At 52.1% G+C, this 18066-nt stretch overlaps 6 protein-coding genes across 6 annotated transcripts; 3 read left to right on the forward strand and 3 right to left on the reverse strand.

Annotated features, from left to right (window-relative positions):
* Positions 1–41: 41 nt before the first annotated feature.
* Positions 42–2118, reverse strand: TGAM01_v200108 (hypothetical protein; the record flags this gene model as incomplete). Its single annotated transcript, XM_018804623.1, has 3 exons — positions 42–86; positions 155–1939; positions 2005–2118. 3 exons carry the CDS (start codon positions 2116–2118, stop codon positions 42–44), a joined length of 1944 nt encoding a protein of 647 aa, XP_018662163.1.
* A 925-nt stretch (positions 2119–3043) lies between these two features.
* On the reverse strand, positions 3044–3964 carry TGAM01_v200109 (GTP-binding protein ypt5; the record flags this gene model as incomplete). The annotated part of the gene is made up of 5 exons (XM_018804622.1): positions 3044–3391; positions 3460–3651; positions 3712–3738; positions 3802–3821; positions 3889–3964. The coding sequence occupies 5 exons, from the start codon at positions 3962–3964 to the stop codon at positions 3044–3046; spliced, it is 663 nt and encodes a 220-aa protein (XP_018662162.1).
* A 1006-nt stretch (positions 3965–4970) lies between these two features.
* On the reverse strand, positions 4971–6209 carry TGAM01_v200110 (hypothetical protein; the record flags this gene model as incomplete). The annotated part of the gene is made up of 1 exon (XM_018804621.1): positions 4971–6209. The coding sequence occupies one exon, from the start codon at positions 6207–6209 to the stop codon at positions 4971–4973; it is 1239 nt and encodes a 412-aa protein (XP_018662161.1).
* Positions 6210–8981: 2772 nt separating this feature from the next.
* TGAM01_v200111 (hypothetical protein) lies at positions 8982–10511 on the forward strand (the record flags this gene model as incomplete). The annotated part of the gene is made up of 1 exon (XM_018804620.1): positions 8982–10511. One exon carries the CDS (start codon positions 8982–8984, stop codon positions 10509–10511), a length of 1530 nt encoding a protein of 509 aa, XP_018662160.1.
* Positions 10512–13267: 2756 nt separating this feature from the next.
* TGAM01_v200112 (hypothetical protein) lies at positions 13268–14665 on the forward strand (the record flags this gene model as incomplete). The annotated part of the gene is made up of 1 exon (XM_018804619.1): positions 13268–14665. The coding sequence occupies one exon, from the start codon at positions 13268–13270 to the stop codon at positions 14663–14665; it is 1398 nt and encodes a 465-aa protein (XP_018662159.1).
* A 663-nt stretch (positions 14666–15328) lies between these two features.
* On the forward strand, positions 15329–17599 carry TGAM01_v200113 (hypothetical protein; the record flags this gene model as incomplete). The annotated part of the gene is made up of 3 exons (XM_018804618.1): positions 15329–15554; positions 15637–17369; positions 17429–17599. 3 exons carry the CDS (start codon positions 15329–15331, stop codon positions 17597–17599), a joined length of 2130 nt encoding a protein of 709 aa, XP_018662158.1.
* Between the last annotated feature and the right edge of the window lie 467 nt (positions 17600–18066).

Consider the following 18066-nt stretch of genomic DNA (forward strand, 5'->3'; position numbering starts at 1 on the left):
TATACAGGACCAAAGAAAAAATCTCAATACTAATTTTATTTTTACTCTACGCGCAAGCTCTGTAGTCTAGCCTCTGCAGCAATGACCTATAGTATCACAATTAGCAAAAATGTCCTTATGTTAGAAAAAGGGGGCATAGTAAAAGGATACTCACATCAAGCGCTTGTTGAACCTCGAGAACCTTTCGAGCCTCAGCTAGCCAATCCTTACTCAAAGTCTTGGCCCAACCCTGCAGGCCAGTCATCTCTCTGGTCGCAGCATCCAGGTCTCCCTCCTCCAGATAGGTCTGCGTGCGAGTCAAGATGCTCTCGACGTCGTCTCCCTCTGCAAGACCCTGTTTCTTGAACATGACGTGGCTGAGAACCCAGCTAGAGGCGTGGCTGGCAACGCCCGCATCGTCGGGTAGCAGAGAGGCCTTGCGAACCTCGCTGGCAACGCGGCGGAACCTGTCAATCAGCTGGGATGAGGTAGCGATACCCCGCTGGTAAGCTGAAGGTGTGATTGAGGCAACGGCAGCATCGACGACAGCGTCGTCTGCGGCAATCTCCTTGAGGGCGACGAGTTCGCGGATAAAAGGACGAGGGTGCTGGCCATCCTCGAGACTGGCGCGAACGGCCTCGACGGCGACATGAAGCTGCTGGGTCTTGAGATTGGTGTCGACAACCTCGTTCCAGCCAAGGGTGAGCTTCTCCAGCTGTGACACAGCTGACGAGAGATCGTTGAGCTTGCCAATGCGGCTCTCGCGCTCCTGCTCGACGCGGCTCTCAACTTCCTTGAGGAAATCCTTCTTCAGGGCAATAGCCTGTTCCAGGAGCTGGTTCTGGAGCTTGTCCTCGCTGAGCTTCTGCTCACGCTCAAGCAGAAGGTTGATTCTCTTGTCGTAGCTGTCGCGAACAGTCTTCATCTGCTCCTCAAACTCTTGGCGCCAGGCAACCTCCTGCTGAGCAATGGAGCCCTCAACACGTCGGACAAGCTCGTTGGCGGCAGTATCAAACTCGGCAACGGTAGATCGGACATCTTCAGCCGCCTTCTTCTCAGCCTCGTCCTTGAGAGCCCTCAGACGTCCGCCAATCCTCAAAACCTCATCCTTGGCCTTGTTGATGGTCGAAGAGTACTTGTTGTGTGCGCCGTCGGCGTTGATAACCAAGATGAGATCGTTCAGCATGTGGACAAGATCTCGAACGATGGGCTCCTTGGCATCGGGCAGGGTCATCAGATCGATAGACCTCAGGGGCTTAGAAGCAGTCTTATCCTTGGACTCGGGCGCAGCGGCCTTGAAGGTCTTTGGCTCTTCCGGAGTAACCTTGTCGACGGGCTTAGAAGCGACAGCAGTCTTCTTCTCTAGCTCAGCAGGCTTGGAAGCCTCCTCAGGCTTGCTCTCAGCAGGCTTCGCGCCTTGCTTGGCAGTGGGAGAGGCGCTTGTGCGGCGTCCAGAAGGCTCTGTCTTGTCGGCTACCCTCCAGGAAGCGCCGCTCTGGGCCGGGATTCTGACCTTTTCGACGGCATCAGGATGTCTGGCACCGCCAAGGTGAGCCTGGGGGAACCTCTTCTTGAATTCCAGCTCCTCCAGGTAGAGGACAGCCTGCTCGCCAAAGGGAATGTACTCGGTGAAAAAATCGTGGAAGGAGTCGTTGATGCGCGAGTACCACACTCCGGCGCCAAAGCCAGCGCCACCAAGCACAATCAGAGTCAAGATAAAGTTCCTCAGTCTCCTGAAGAAACCCTTCTTCTTCTTTGGCGGCGGGCTGGACTTGGGCGCCGCGCTCAGGCTCTCGGTGGACGTAGGAGGCGGCGGCGGCGGCGGCGGCGTGGGGGGGATTTCTGCCGGAGTAATGGTCGTGTCGACGGGGGCCTGCGCAGGAGGAGGAGGCGTGCGTTCAGAGCTCAGCGTCTCGGACGTGGGCAGAACGGGGGGCGTCTTCTGATCGGCGTAGAATCTCTAGATATAGCACCGGCTCGTCAGTCGCAAAATTTCCCCTCGGAATTCCCAGAAAGCTGCATTACCTTGGCCAGCATGGGCGCTCGTTGCGCCGCGGCAACAGACCATTGACGCCCGGCGGCAGCCGCAACGGGCTTGCCGCCTAGCAATCTCGCTGACCGAAGCGATGACCGCAACATTGGAATTGCAATGGCCAGCAAAAGACGAGTGGATGGAGGTTGGATCGAGATGCCAAGGCCAAAAGTTGACCCATGGAACAATAAACGCTCAGGGCAAAAGTTCGGCTAATGGGAGCTCCAGACGGCCGGCAGGAACCGGATCCGTGACGCAACGGATGGCCAATGCCATGCCGGTAATGCATTTATGGCTGCAGAAAAAATGAATATTGATATTCAGCCATAAAATTATACGTGTGTTTCTTTAATTCGTTTCAATTATTTTCATTTCTTCTTTATACTTTGTGCTGTCACGCCAAGTCTTTTACTCTTAAGTGCACAACTTAGACCGTCCGTGCATACATACAGGTACCTGTTTCTCGACATTCGATGCATCGATCCACCGGTTCATACGCCCCGGCTTCTGCGGGAGCATACCTGCATCCGCAGATGAAGCACATTTCAAGAGAGCAAAAATCACGAGCCCCAATTCTTATCAAAGCAGCAATCTATTAGACGCTCAGTCATATTCTTCGAAGGACAGAATACACATCGTTCCCGTATCTTGTAATCCTCCACCGGACATCTTGTAGCTCAGAAACATGCCCATCTGCAAGAGAAACTACTCTTAACTCTCTCTCTTTACACGTTGCAGTGCATCAGGAGGGGGCACAAAAAAACCAAGGGTGCATATTAAAAAGGGGGAGCAAAATAAAAAAAAAGGTCCATAAAGAATAAATCGTCAGCCAATACCCTCCAAACCCAAGACTCCGAGAAATTTACGACACACCCGGGCTTGCACAATGCAAGCCAAGGCTTTGAATCACTGCTGTCAGTCTATCCCGGCCTGAACCTGAACCTGAATCGATCACTCCCACGTATTCGTTGCTGGACGTAGGGTACATGGGCATCATTAAACGTCCAGCCGTAGCATCGTGTCATGTATCGTTTAGCAGCTGCATGGTCCGTTGACATTAGTGTTGGAATTCTCTGGAGCAAGACTGACGCCGGGTCGTTGGCCGGGTCGCGCATGTCTAGGTCCGGCTTGATCCAAGGGAAGCTTCTTTGCAATGGCAGTGAAGAGTTCTCGCACGTTCTCGGCAGTCTTGGCAGACGTCTCGAAGAAGAGAAGGCCGGCCTCTCGGGCGTAAGCCTCGGCATCTGCAGTTGGGATGGCTCGCTTATCGGGCTGTTCGTTGACTAAATCGAGCTTGTTTCCAGCAAGCGCAATGATGATGTTCTCGTTTGCTTGACGCTGTAGTTCTTTTACCCAGGCCTTCGCTTTATCTAGTGATGCCTGAAATCCTGGCATTAGTACGAAGCCAAAGCAACGTCACCCATCTCTGGTGTAATCTTTCAACGTACGGATTGCGTGATATCGTATACAACAACGGCACAGTTGGCATTTCGGTAGTACATGGGAGCCAGCGACTTGTATCGCTCCTGGCCGGCCGTATCCCAAATCTCGAACTTGACCGTCGTGTTCTCATCTAGGGAGATGGTCTGAGTGAGGAAAGCCGCTCCAATAGTAGATTCTCTGAAGGAGTCAAATTGATCCTGACAGCCTCATTAGCGACACCGTACAAAAGGCTTCATGGCATCGGGTGCGCAACATACCTTGACAAAACGAAGGACTATTGAACTCTGCACCAGTACATTAGCTTTCCCTGTGCTCGGCGCCGCAAGTCAAATTGTGGCAAAAGTTACCTTTCCAACAGCAGACTCGCCTGTCGCAAAAGCTACGTTAGCACACTGCGTATCATCTCGGTTGATTCTTTGTTTTGACAAACGCACCCAAAAGGACGAGCTTGAACTGCGCAAAGCGAGTGTTGAGGCCGGGTCGGCCAGCGGGCGGTGCTCGAGCGGCCATTCTGAGGGTTTGTTGATGCTTGCTGCGCTATGCCGATATGCGAAGAGGCGGGCGTCGTCGGGCGGGGGAATGGTCGCCGATAATGTCAAATGCTGGAGAATCTGCTCGGGCGCCAGACAAAGGCCAGTCGAGATGTCACAGGTGGTGGCGATAAGGGCCGTTGATGCGGGCTGAGATGCGCAGTCGATGGTATGAAGGCGGCAAAAGAGTTGAATGACCGTTGAGAATGGAGTGGCTGCGGCGAAAACGGGTACGGGCGAGGTACACGTCAGGCTAGAGGCTTGAGAGGGTCAGATGGCCAATGGCTGCCTCTGCATTATGTAAGCCAAGGCCTGCGAAATTCTTGGCTCCCGCTACAGTCCACTGTCTTGGTTAGGTCAGTGTTTTAGCCGGTGCCTGTAGACGCCCGGCATCATGTTATTTGGCGCTGAAGGGAAAATAGCAGATTTCTATGGCACGAGATTGTTTTGTCTTTCTTCTGCAGATTAAACTCGATTGTTGCCTCGATATTTTCTAGTTTACCTAGGTAAGCACCGACGTAATACAGTTGATTTTTCATCTCTTCAATGGGTGTAAAGTCCGCTAAAATCAGTCAGGTGTGAAATCTTTGAACAAGGATAAACAGATCCAACCACAGTAAAGCAGTCGCAATTAGATATGCAAAAATTCTTAATTCATTAGATCAATCTATATGTACAAGTTTGTCTTATATATGTATATACGTGCTCCCCAGCTCTGACCCCAGATTGCTGTGAAGATGCTATTATAAAGTCGTCCATCCCATCTTTTTATGTTGTGTTGGGAAGCCTCGCCAACTCCATACCCAGAGAATAAATTCTGTCCACGCCAAATCATGACCATGATAAACCCAAAAAAAAGCAATGTATAAAAGTCCTGCACGCAGAGAATCCCGGAAAAAAAGGAATCGCTTGCGGCCGGACGGAAGAAATGTACAGCCTTGGTACACAAGAGGGATCATAGCCTCTAGACGTGCGTGGAACAAAGCTTATGGCAGCTGTGCTAATAGCTGTAGCTGCCGCTCCTGCTCCAATCGTGCATTCTCTGCTTCAATCCGCTTGTTCTCCACGTCTTGGATGATCTGGCTCTGCTCATTCTCCGAGTAGTGGCCCCAGTTGGCAATGTTCTCGTCCCACCTGCGAACGCATTCGGAATCCCAGTTGCAGTCTTCGACCTGGCCGTAGGCAGGGTGCTTGAATCGGGGGTGGCGGCTGGGCCAGTTGGACGCGTGGAAGTGGTGCTTGACGAGGGCGTTGCGAGCATTATGGTTGCCGGAATCAGAGTGGCCTTGTCCGGCGCAAAAGGCCTCGACGGTAAGGACGAGGATGCCGCCCACCAGCTTGGACTCGTCCATGTTATGGAACTGGTCCCAGGTCACCTTGGGTCCCTTTGTCTTGTGGTTCATCTCCTCGAGCATGGCGGTGGTGAATGCAGAAGGGCCGGTGCCGCTGATGACTTGGTCAAAGTCGAGCTGCACTTCGCCCAAGGCCACGCCCTGCTCTCTGGCAACGGCCTTGAACCACTTCATGATGTTTTCGATTAAGCGCATCATGACGGGCTGCTCAGGGCGCGCAATAAATGTCCATTGGCAGAAAGACATGGACTTCTTTCCCAAGATGGGGTGGTCTTTGAACTCGGGCTGATCAATCTCAATGCCGATAATCAGGTCAATGTCCTTTTCGTCGTAGCGATCTGGGATGAAGCGGTGGAAAGGCTTCATAGTTTCGACGTCAATGTCGGCGTAAATACCGCCTTCGGCATACATGACCATGTATCGCAGAAGATCGGCCTTGATAATGGGGAGATTGATGCTCTTGTAGAACTTGACAATGTCTGGGCGGTTGTAGCCATGCGGGCCATACCGGTCCTCGATGTATGCCATTTCGTTGGCATCGGTGATGACCTCGTATCGCATGCTTGGATTCTTCTGAGTCCATGTCTGCGCCGTCAAGAGGTCACGCTCTTCAAAGTTGAGAGGGTCAACTTTCCATGTTTGCCAAATCTTTTGCGGAAATGTGCTGCCGGGCACAGCAGGGGCTTTTGGTTGGCGGCGAAGGACGGCGGTGGGATTGGGGATGGCCAAGACCCAATCGAAGTTGACAATGAGGAGGAAGACACCGACGATGGCGAGGTAGAGAGGCAGACATCGTCTCATCTGTGTGGGCACCTTGTTGCGGAAGGGGCTGGCTGAGGACATGAGCCTCGGTGATCCCAGAGGAGAGTTCATGATGACTGACGCCTCCTTTCTGCTTCTCTCCTTGTGAAAAAAAGAATATAATGGCGAATATGGGAAGATAGAAATGGCAGGGTCGCCTTAGAGAGTGGGTATCATAATACACACAACCGCCACGAGTATAAAAATAAAAGAGAGAAAAATGGGTTGAGAGGCTTGCTATCTGATAGCACAGCAGAGTCAAACGACTGAGGATTTTCGAGCGTAGTTTGTGTCTGTTGCGCCTCGGCCACGTAATAGACCACTGACCGGTGAGAAATACTCTCTGCACTGGATGAATGTAACAAAGTTTATCCACAGTCGTCCTCGTAGATCCTGTAACCTGTCTGTCCTGGCTATCAAGTATACGAGCGAGAGAGACTCGACGATATCAGCAGAACCGGGGGGAAGAGAGACGAGAAAAAACAGCCGCCGCTCCTGGCCTATGCGCGTATTATACTCTGGTCATATTGAAAAGAACCATCCGGGCCGTCCATGGGTGCAATTACAGCAGATTCGTCACTTTGGGATCTCCCGCCTGGCCATCCAAGACCAGGACGTGGAAGTACGAGTACAATCGGCCGATGCCACTGGCTGGGTCCCCCCAAGCAGCAGGGGTGGGCTGCGCACTAAGACAGCTTAGCTGGATGGCCTTGAGGATCCCAGGCTCCATGCAGGTGCAGAACTTGACTTTGGCGTGGCGGATCCCTGCAACAGCCGGCCAGGGGATCTCTTGATTACGTTTGGGGCCACAAGCACGACGAATTGCTGCGATATTAGAGCCGGCCACAGCTTCCAAAAGCGTCCTACGGCAGCGGCAGAGACGCACAGTGAGAATTGCAAGGAACGGCTGCGTTGGAGAAGAGCCAGCTTGGGGAATACGGGGGAGACCCAAGTGAGTCTAAAGGACCTGCAATGTCCGCAGGACGGTCCATGTTTGTGGTCATCGGCATAATGTCACGGACTTTTTTTTTGTTGTCGCTCTCTACTTGTCTCATGTAACCTTTCAATGTTATCTGGAAGTGACACAAACAGTAATTCGCCGTGTGATCACTTATAGCATGGCAATCCGAATTGCAGCCTCTTCTTTGGGCAAAGTGAGTCCTGGCCGTCTTTCTACGGCGGTTCTCCCGTATGAGCTTAATTTAGTACAGTATTGGGCAAAGAACAAGATACACCAGGATTCCATTGTGGCCGGTACCGGTACGAGTGGCTGAAAAACGGCGAGGCCCGCAGAGGCGCAACTACAAAAGAGCTTCTGCTTACTAGCTGAGACGGCGCGCGGGTATGGCCCGACACCGACTTCTGGGCGTTGTAACTCTGCGAGGTACTGCTACTTTGGAGCTGCGTGATGCCATCTACTGTACCTGCTGTTTGTTGCCCTGGAAGATAAGGCAATAAGCAACAAGCACGCTGCAGTGGCCCGTGAGTTGGAAAATAGGCCAATGCTACAAGTAGAACCACCTGGCCAAATCCTTGCGTGCATGCTGTTATCAGGCCTGTCCATTATCAACTCTCAGACTTTGCTCAGTGGCTGCCGTAAAAACGCCTCCCGAGTTGGAATGCGGCCTCCTTTTTTTTTCCTCGTTACACCAGACCAATGACGAAAATTACAGCTGAATCTGCGCCTTAGTTGGCCGGTCGTGTGTCCGAGGCGCCCAATCAAGCCTCTCCCACCACACGAGATGCACAGCTCCCGTCTTGTCAGGGCCCAAACGGCAGCATCATTCCCTGATCCAATGGCACTAGACAGTTTTGTGTGGGTGAGGGGGTAGTCCATCCCCCCATGCAGAATGCAAGCCACCGAGCAGGGGGGCCCCTGCGAGATGGAACGCTCTTCCGCTGAAAGGTGCCTCTCCACGTTCGTCCTGGGCCGCGCAAGAAGAATCGTTTGATGGAGCCCCGAGGTTGCGAGCAGCAGATCCCAATGTGCGGGAATACTGGCGCTGATGCTCGTTCCTTGTGGCGTCTTACAGTATGGCGCTTGGCGTGCGGAGAGCAGAGTTGGTGGTGTGGGCTATGGACATGCACTCTGCCTTTCGGCTGTTTCTCATCCAACTTACACGGGCCACGCCAGCATAAACAACAGATTTCCATGTGAAAGTTTGCAACGTCCTCGCAAAAGCAAGGCAAAACTGCTCATCGCCGGCTCTGGGCGCATTCCGGAATACCGAACATAGCGCTCGATTTGCCTCATACCCATGCGTCATCGCCTTGTCCTTGCCCCCCCAGCTTCTGTCAAGGTAACTCCCCCTCTCCACCGCCGGCTGGGATTCTGGATCGTGCTCGGCATCACAAAGTGCTGGTCCTTGAAAATCTCTCGATAATCTTTCGGGTCATGTCGTCAGCTTGCAACTGCGCCTCTACGCACATCCCGCACCAGACTCAACTAGCCCGCCTGTAGCTTCGGGACCCCGCGTGCCATCGTTGCCTCCGCATGCTTCTGACCTCGGGACGAGCCTTTATCATCTGCATCTGCTCTCGTTTTTTCGGCTTGTGAAAGCTGGGGAAGCATCTGTGCGGTGGGACTCCCGCCTCGTGTCATCATCCTAAGACCAGATTAACGAGTACGAAGACAGTCCGTGACCCCTCGGACTCTGGGGTTACGGGGTAGTAGATCGATCATCGAATCGAATCGACCGAATCTGGGGAAACGCGTGGTGGCCTGGTCTCCCGTGTGAGGCTCTCACGACTGAAGTTGCAACGAGCTCTCTCTTTTCTCACTCTATCTTTGCCCCCTTTTCCCTTTTCTTACTGGCGGGACACGCTATTCATTCGTACACCAGTATGATCGAAACCCCCATTCTCGACACCAGCAAAGACTGGGAAGAGATCAAAACCGACTATGATCCGGAATTGAGCAAAGAGTCAAAGGGATATACCATCTGGAAGGCACCCAGCCATGTACCCAAGCACAAACGAGCTCTTAGCCGCTTCATCACTCTCATCCAACGGATACCAGAGGCCTTTACAATAGCCGAGAATCTGCGCCCGACGGCCTATCTCGATGGCCTCCGCGGCTTTGCAGCCTTCATTGTGTACTGGCATCACCACGAGTTATGGGTTCACGGCTGGACAAATCAAAACTCCATTCTGGACAATGGCTTCGGTTACGATAGCAAATACTATATGGCTGCATTTCCCTTTATTCGAAACTTCTTCACTGGCGGACACTTTGCCGTATCGACCTTTTTCATCATCTCTGGCTATGTTCTATCTTTGAAGCCGCTGAGCCTCATGCAGGCCGGTGAACTTACTAAACTGGGCGACAATCTTGCATCGGCCTTCTTCAGACGAGCCCCGCGACTCTACTTGCCAATAATCGCCGTCATCGTTGTATATCTGACGTCGTGGCACATGCTTGGCTTGTGGGCCAATGGCAAGACAAAAGCAGAGAGCTGGGCGGATGAAATCTGGACTTTCTACTGCGAGTTCAAGAACTTCACCTTTGTCTTCAAAGAGGGAGGCGTGCCCTGGCTCAGCTACAACGGTCACCTGTGGTCCATCCCGGTCGAATTTAGAGGCTCCATGGTCATCTACGCATCGCAGTTGGCCTTGTCCCGGTGCTCTAAAACTGCCCGGCTATGGTGCGAGGTGGCATTAATTTGGTACTTCATGTTCGTCGCAGACGGCGCTCACTTCGCCATGTTCTGCACCGGCATGCTGCTCTGCGACCTGGACCTCTTGGCGAAGAAGGACGAGCTTCCGCTGCTTCTATATCGCCTCGAGCCCTACAAAGACTTCATCTACTACCACCTTCTCATCTTCGGCCTCTTCCTGGGCGGCATCCCCGGCGAGAACTCGGACGTCGAGAACCTGCGCAAGAGCCGCGGCTGGTATTATCTAGGCTGGTTCAAGCCTCAGGCAGTCTTTGACTACAAGTGGTTCTACCTCTGGGTCGCGGCCACGTTCCTGGTTGCGGCCATCCCACGCATTGCCTGGCTGAAGCGGTTCTTCGAGACGCGCTTCTGCCAGTACCTGGGCCGCATCTCCTTTGCGCTGTACATGGTCCACGGCCCAATCCTGACGATTCTGGGAGACCGGCTCTACGCCGCCACCGGCTGGAAGACGGACGAGCACCTGCGGCACATCCCCCACTGGGTGGACAAGCTCTACCTCCCCAAGTCGGGCCCGCTGGGGCTAGAAGTTTCGTTCCTGGTGCCCAACCTGATCCTGCTGCCCCTGACGCTGGCGCTGGCGGACGCGGTCACCAGATGGGTGGACACGCCGAGCGTGACTTTTACGTCGTGGCTGTACCGCAAGACGCTGGGCGGCGGCACAGAGCCGCTGCTGCTCGGGAAGCAGGCCAGGGCGTGAGACTGTGATTGGTGCCCCGCGGCTAAAATTGCATGTTACGAGCGAGCGATTTAATATTTTATGTTATTCTAGAAGGAAAAAACGGCCGACGACTAATCTTATTTTCTTCTCTTGGCCGAAGGATTCTTGACAGGCTACGGGCATTTGTCTGTTCCTGCAGAGGGCAATATGGGTTCGGCATATTTAATGAAACTACTGCTGCATGTTGGTTGTTGGTTGATGGGCTCTTGGCGCAAACGAGTACATGTACATACAAATATAGACGGAAAGAATTTGATTTGGGATTTGGATGCTGTTTAGGGCTCGGTGAATTTAAGTAAGGGGCTGCGGGCACCCAACAAACATGGATAATGTCACTGACGGTTTTTTTTTTTTTTTTTTTTTTCACTTTGGAAATTAAGTACCATTGCTAGCTTTCCGGCTCACGCAACCAACGACAGAAAAGCTCATTTCTTCTCTAAGCGACTTCTACGGGTTTGCTTCTTTTGGCTAGGCGTTTGTTGTTCTGGAGCAGCCATCTCCTGACGATTATAGACCACCAAGCTTACCGATAGTATTGGATATCTAGGCAACTGGGTAGTAAACTAATATCCATCGAAGGCGCTGAGGCTGCTCCATGCAATATCTTCATCACAAGTTCGTCTGCGGATGTGGCTGAACACAACGATTGCCTAGCTTGGGCAGGGCAACCCAGCGATCTCGTCTATCTGCTTGGCCCAGTGGCTGGAGTCCGCTGATAATCCTCCTGCCAAGCAGCTGTATAGATGCCTCGGCTTGACTGTAACGCATGTGCCACACGTTTGACAGCAGGTAGACATGGAGTGAATCAAAATCAATACTTTTATCAGCTTGACAACAACCACAGCAATCAGGATTCAAGATTCTTCTTTCTTTCTAGCACACGACCCTCGTCATCATAATGTCATCCCGCTCTTTTATTGCCTCTCCTTTTTCCCTCTCTCTTCAAATCCGGGGCACGCGGCGATATACCACAAAGATACTGTAGAAAAACCCACGGAACGGCCAAATGCCCAGAAGCAGTCTAAGCGCCTGACCCCATCCCCGCTGCGACCTTGTTTGATTCCGGCAGTGCGCAGTGCCGATCGCTGATCTGCGCCCAGCACGTTCGGTGCCAGTCCTGGCAGAAAGGCTGGCCGCTAGAACCGGATCTGGCCCAACTTTTTCGACCTTTCCTCTTTTTTTCTCTTTGGCTCCGGTTGAATGTGCTTCTCTCCCCCTGGTCGCTTGGTGGAGGCCGCTAATATGTGGAGGTGGGACATGGGCTAAAGATTATGGAGAGCGAAGAGCACAGGTACATGTACATGTCCAAGTGCTTCTCTGTGTGCAGCAAAACTTGGAGTTTTGGGGTTTTTGGGGTTTGGGGGTGAAATCGCATCCTGTTTTCCCTCGGCTTCTGCTTTTGCATATGACAATCTCTCTGCTTCTAGCTGCTAGTTGCTATGCCCTAGTTCCCAGGTTTCCAAGGCCGCTGATGCCCACCAGCTTTGGCTTACTGTCTCTGTCTGCCTCATCTGACCAAAACGTCTCAGCAGCTGCAGTGCCTATTTGCAGATACATCATCACCAATATCACATCCGGGCTAGACATTGCAATGTCTGTAATAAAGTGCTAGCCACACCTTAAAGGTTACATCCTACCATCTCAGCGTGCCGGGCTCCCTGGCACGTTCCAATCCGTGGCGAGAGCCGTCTCCACTTGAGTCTGCAAGACTGCTCATCCTCATTAAGCTGGCTCACTAAGAGAATTTGCCTAGCAGTAGTCAAGTATACTCGTGCAAGGCAGATAAGGATGGAAGAATTCGGTCATTCGCTACGTACTGTACGCATAGCAGCCTCTTACATCATTTGCCCATCCTGCTGCTGCTATACGCCCCTTGCAGCTGAAAGACGAGTAGGTACGGTATAGCAATTGGACAGTACCTCTTCACCGAGCCACATTGGCTGCTTATCCAGCACATCGCATGGCTTACAGTCGCCATCATTGCTTCTCATCTTCTCACCGCCGCATCTCGGATCCCAATCGGCGACCATTGAACCCTGCAACTGAACTGCAAATTTTTCTGCAGACATCTCCATCCAGGCCTGAGCGTCTAGTCCACTCTCCGCCATCGACACCGTCCATATCACCGTGCTTAAGCGACTCCAGAGTCCCAATTTCGCGGTGGAGCCGTAAACCCCCAGCTTGGCTCGTTTTGGCCCGCCTGGGCTTTTGACTTCCTCTTCTTTGTATCGTCTCTCATCTCGATGGTTCTGCATTTGGGAATCAGGCTGTGGTGGCGTCGATCTGGGTGCGTGTTTGCAGCCTCGCGTTAAGCGTCTATCTAAAGGATTATCTCGCGTAATTCTATCTCTTGAATGCTACAACGCCACATGCTTCCGGGGCCTATTTTTTCAATATTGAGCTTCCAGAATAACCAGTTATTCCATTTCTCGTCCCCAAAACCTAGTTACAGAACCCCCACGCGCACCAGCGACCAGGTTGCTGCAAACCGGAGTCTGTCTTTCTCGACTGTGCTCCTACTAGGCTTGGCTTAGTAGTAACCTTGCTGCCGTGTTCCGGCGTACATACGGATACCAGCAACTCTTTGCATCGCCAAGAGAGGAAATCCACAACCAACTTCAAGTGAGGAAGCTTCCCCTGTCAGTGAGGACGTCCCGTCTCGTCCTGGAACAGCAGCTCGTGTCACACGATCCATAATTCTAGGCCAGCAGCTGCTGGCTACCAGCGACCTCACAATGTTTGGAAGAGACATAAGGCGCTCATTGCTCTATGTGGTGCCTGCTCTCATCATCCTCTGCACCATCATCAGTACATATAGGTTATCACCAAATGAAATCAGGATAAATCGATGGATGCAGCCGGCCGACGGCAAAACCGACTTCAGTCAGGGCAAAGAAAGTGTCGGCTTAACTCATGAAGAAGAAGCGGAAGCGCCGTTAAGTTTTGGAAAGCCTGGGGCTGCGGGAGATGCTCCGAAGTCGTATCCCACAGGAAACAAGTCTGCCCCTCTTGATATTCAGACCTCTCACCAGGAGATCTTCTCAACCTCGACTTCGGATGGAAAGTACTTTTCCATCGACTTTGCGGGCAAGCACAATGGCATGAACCCCAACATCATCCCGCATCCAACTCTGGAGAATACGTGGATCGTGGCAGCTCAGATGGTGCGAGGGGAGAGTGAGCAAACCGTTTACTTCACAGAACTTGTCTGCAACGCGGCTTTTCGAGGCAATGTCTTACGATGCCTTCAGCCTCCAAATGCCCTCCCTGTTGTGCCAACAAAGGGTGGCAAATGTGAGGGCGATCTCGCGTACTTCAGCTCCAACATCGGTCCTCATGACGCCCGTGTTGTGTACGGTCCAGATACGCCGTACATCATTTACGGCTCGAATTCCCAGTTCACGTGCTTCGGCCAGTTCATTCAAGACTTCCGCGAGCTTATCGACTGGCAAGGCCGGGAAGTCGGCTCTCAGAGTTTCCTTGAAGGGACAGAAATGCAGCGCCCGCTGCCTTGGAATGCCATCGAGAAGAACTGGTTTCCCTTCTGGGACCCCTTTGGCAACATGTACATCCACTACGACGTCTCGCCAAAACGAGCCTTTGCGCAAATCAATGCTGATGGCACAGTTGGTCTCGATCTATCAATTGGAACCGAGGCGGAAGACGCCAAATGCATTGCAACATACTATCCCCCCATCCTCAACTCTCTCGAGTCAATCCACCAGGCGTCCAACTCGCTTAAGATTACCATGTGCAAGCGAACCGATGCCATCTGCATTGCTAATGAGAGTAACACCTTCATCTTCACCATATGGCAGCACAAGACCTTTTACAACTTCCACGGAGTCTACGAGCCGTACCTTATGCTCTTCCAGGAGCACGCACCTTTTGCAATGCATGCCGTGTCGAAGAAGCCACTCTGGATCCACGGCCGCCAGCAGCAAATGGACAAAGACACCTCAGACATGTTTTATGTTACATCAATCGCTTGGAAGCGCCCCGGCGTTACGTATCACGGATACTTGGATGACGAGCTTTTTATTGGATTTGGCATTGAGGATAGGGAGTCAGGGGCTATCGACGTTACGGCTGAGGAGTTAATGTCGGGACTTGGGCTTTGCACAGAGGCATAAGAGGCACAAAATACCCGTTAAAGTGCCTTTCGATGCCTCCGTTTTCTACATCTTACTTTTTTTTCCTATTGCAACTTTTGGATAAGCCACTTTGTTCTTATTTTGGGTGTACTAGTCCTATATCAGCTACCTAGAGAGTTTACGAAGAGACGAATGAAACTTAATGTTAATTGTAGCCAATCCAAAACACAATCACCCGACGCCCGATGAATGCTAATCTGATACCCGAGATGCTGTACGAGACGCTGTACGAGATACGATACGAGGCTCCTTAAAATATCAATTCTGTTACGTGAAAGGGAGAGGCGATAAAACCCTTTTATTTGCCCTCTTCCTTGCCCTCTGATATTGCGCTGCCCCTCCAAGGCTCTATAGGGGAAGAATAATCAAAAAAAAAACTGCGCCACTCCCCCTTTTGCCTGCTGTGGCTTTGCAATGACGTTCTGACCACTTGGTGAGGCGGTGCAATTCCAACGTCCTTAGCTGGCATTACAAGCAACATCGCATCTCCCTCATTCTTCATGTGATTGATCTGGGACGAATACAGCTGAGCTATTCACAACACAGCAAACAGGGCTGGCAACCTAGAAATTAGAGACCCCAGAGAGCTGTGCGGATACAACCAACGGCGCTGTGCCTGTACTTTTATAGCTGTTCAGAGCAATGGCGCACCTAGCGGCAGCTAAGCTGCCCTATCGCGATATTAACCTCAAGGTCACCAGCGATGCTTATACGTTTACGTCGCCTTCGTCGCCCGATGCGCCGTCTCTGGTGATTGACCGACCGATGGGAGATATTCGTCTGGCCCAGGGCGGCTTCAATTCAACGAAGCGAGCGACGCGCGTCTCCAGCATCTCTGGTATTCTTGGCATCATCCAGCTGCCACTAGGTCAGTCTCTCTCTAGAGCTTCGGGCTCATAGATAACGCCACGATTCATACCGAACGAGCTCTAATCACGATGGCACTACAGACAAGTATGTCATCATCATCAGTAAAGCCCAGCCTATGGGAAGGCTTAAGGGGCAGATGATCTACAAGGTCATCTCGACTGAGATTCTCCCCATGCGCGAGCGACAGATCCACGACCCGGACGAAGACACCTTCATCAACCTCCTCAAGACATTCCTGGCTCAGGCGCCTCTGTACTTTTCCTACTCGACCGACCTGACCAACTCCATCCAGCGCCAATCCCATGCCGACACCTCCCGACCCCTATGGCTGAGGACGGATGACCGCTTCTTCTACAACAAGCATCTGCAGTCAGAGCTGATACGGTTCCGGACCGCCGGCTCACGCAGCCAGCCTGGCCCGCAGCCTGCTACCGATCCGTACATCCTGCCTTGTATCTTTGGCATGCTCGAGATCAAGCAGACCAAGTTCAAGAGCACGCCCCTGACCATCACCTTAATCTCCCGACGCTCACGATACCGTGGTGGAACTCGATTCTTTACTCGTGGTGTGGATGAGGAGGGCCATGTCGCCAACTATAACGAGACGGAGCAGATTGTCATTCTCAACGACAGCAGTACAGGGCTGGGAGGATTTGCGGGTAGCAGTGATATGCAGAGTGGCAAGTTTGGCACGTCGGCAGGCCAGGAGGTGCAGATCCTGTCCTACGTCCAAACTCGTGGCAGTGTGCCGACTTTCTGGTCTGAGATTAACAACTTGAAATACACGCCAAAAATTCAAGTGCGAAGTACCGATGCTGCTCTCGCCGCGGCAGCGAAGCATTTTGAAGAGCAGATCCGTATCTACGGTGACAACTACCTCATCAATTTGGTCAACCACAAGGGGCGAGAGCAAAAGGTCAAGGAGTCTTACGAGCAGATGGCTAAGGCTCTGGTATCTATGCCCAAAGAGCATCGAGAAGCCAATCGCCTTACTGATGAGAAGTTTACGACCATCCAACCGGGCTCGAGCCGCCAACAGTTTGATCGCCTCCACTACGTCTACTTTGACTACCACAGCGAGACAAAGGGCATGCAGATGCACAAGGCCTATGCTATCGTCGACAGGCTTCGTGAAGCTGTTGATGCGCAAGGATACTTCCGCGGCGTCGATATGCCGGGAAACAACGACGGGAGGATCGAAGCCCGCAGCCTGCAGACCAGCGTCATGCGCACAAACTGCATGGACTGCCTCGACCGTACCAACGTCGTCCAGAGCATCTTCGCTCGCCACATGCTCGACCGCATGCTGGTAGATGTCGGTCTGCTCGCACAGGGCTCGACATTCCGCAACGAGGATCCCGAGTTCGAGGTCCTCTTCCGCAACATCTGGGCCGACAATGCCGATGTTGTGTCCACGGCCTACTCTGGAACGGGCGCCATGAAGACCGACGTCACCAGGACTGGTAAGCGTACCAAAATGGGAGCCTTGCAAGACGGTCGCATTGGTGTCACCAGATACTGCCTCAACAATTTCCTCGACGGTCCTCGTCAGGATGCCTATGACCTCTTTCTCGGAGTTTATCAGCCGGGAGAAGCCAATGCCGGTACCAACCTCATCTTTGGCGACAGGCGGCCGATTCTCATCCAGGCTATCCCCTACATCCTTGCCTTTAGCGCCTTCATCGTTCTCGTGGGCATCTTCACCCCACGACCACCGAACTCGAGCGTTCTTCCCATGCGGCTCTTTATCCTCTTCTGGTCCAGCGTGGCAGCTTGGTGTTTTTACTTTGTCTGGACTCACGGCATGCTCTATGTATGTGATGACTCGTTTTTCTCTCTCTTGACACGTTGGCAACTAACACATCTTTGTAGGTAAACTGGCCTCGTCTGAACCCGCTGTCATATGCTGTTGATGGCTACGCCGACAACTTCTCCAAGGCCAGAAAGGACAAGGTCATTGGATCATTCGTTGCTAGACATGAACGTGGACTAAGTACTGCCCGTTTCATCAACGCAGAGGAGGGTAAAAAGAGGATTGAGTAAATTATTCTTCCTTTATCTTGGAGACATGATCTGATGGCGTCTGCTTCCTTTCGATCTTATACTTGTCTTCACCTTGAACTTTCACTTTCCCTTCGTCGCTGTTAGACTTTGCTTGCAGACGCAGCGTTATTCCTGTAATCCTCCCTTTTTTTTTTTCTTCTTGTCCCCCTATATCTTCTTCTTTCTAGGCAAATTCCCGTCAACAGGCGAGAAAGTTACCTCTACGGCCCCCCATCATCTTCTCCATTTTGTCATTACTATTTAAAATTTTACACTTTTCAAATTTGGGAGTTGTAGTCCCTATTCACGTGCTGCGTTAAGTTTTGAAAGAAAAGAAAGAAAGAGTCTACAGTTTCACTTATATAGACAGAAATTTCTCTGTTTTTTTTTTTCTTTTCCCAGCTGAAAAGATCGAAAAGGTTCGTATTGGAAGAGGATTTATAAAATATTTTATAAACATATAGTCA

The sequence above is a fragment of the Trichoderma gamsii genome (assembly GCF_001481775.2).
Source record: "Trichoderma gamsii strain T6085 chromosome Unknown Scaffold_1.2, whole genome shotgun sequence".
NCBI lineage: Eukaryota > Fungi > Ascomycota > Sordariomycetes > Hypocreales > Hypocreaceae > Trichoderma > Trichoderma gamsii.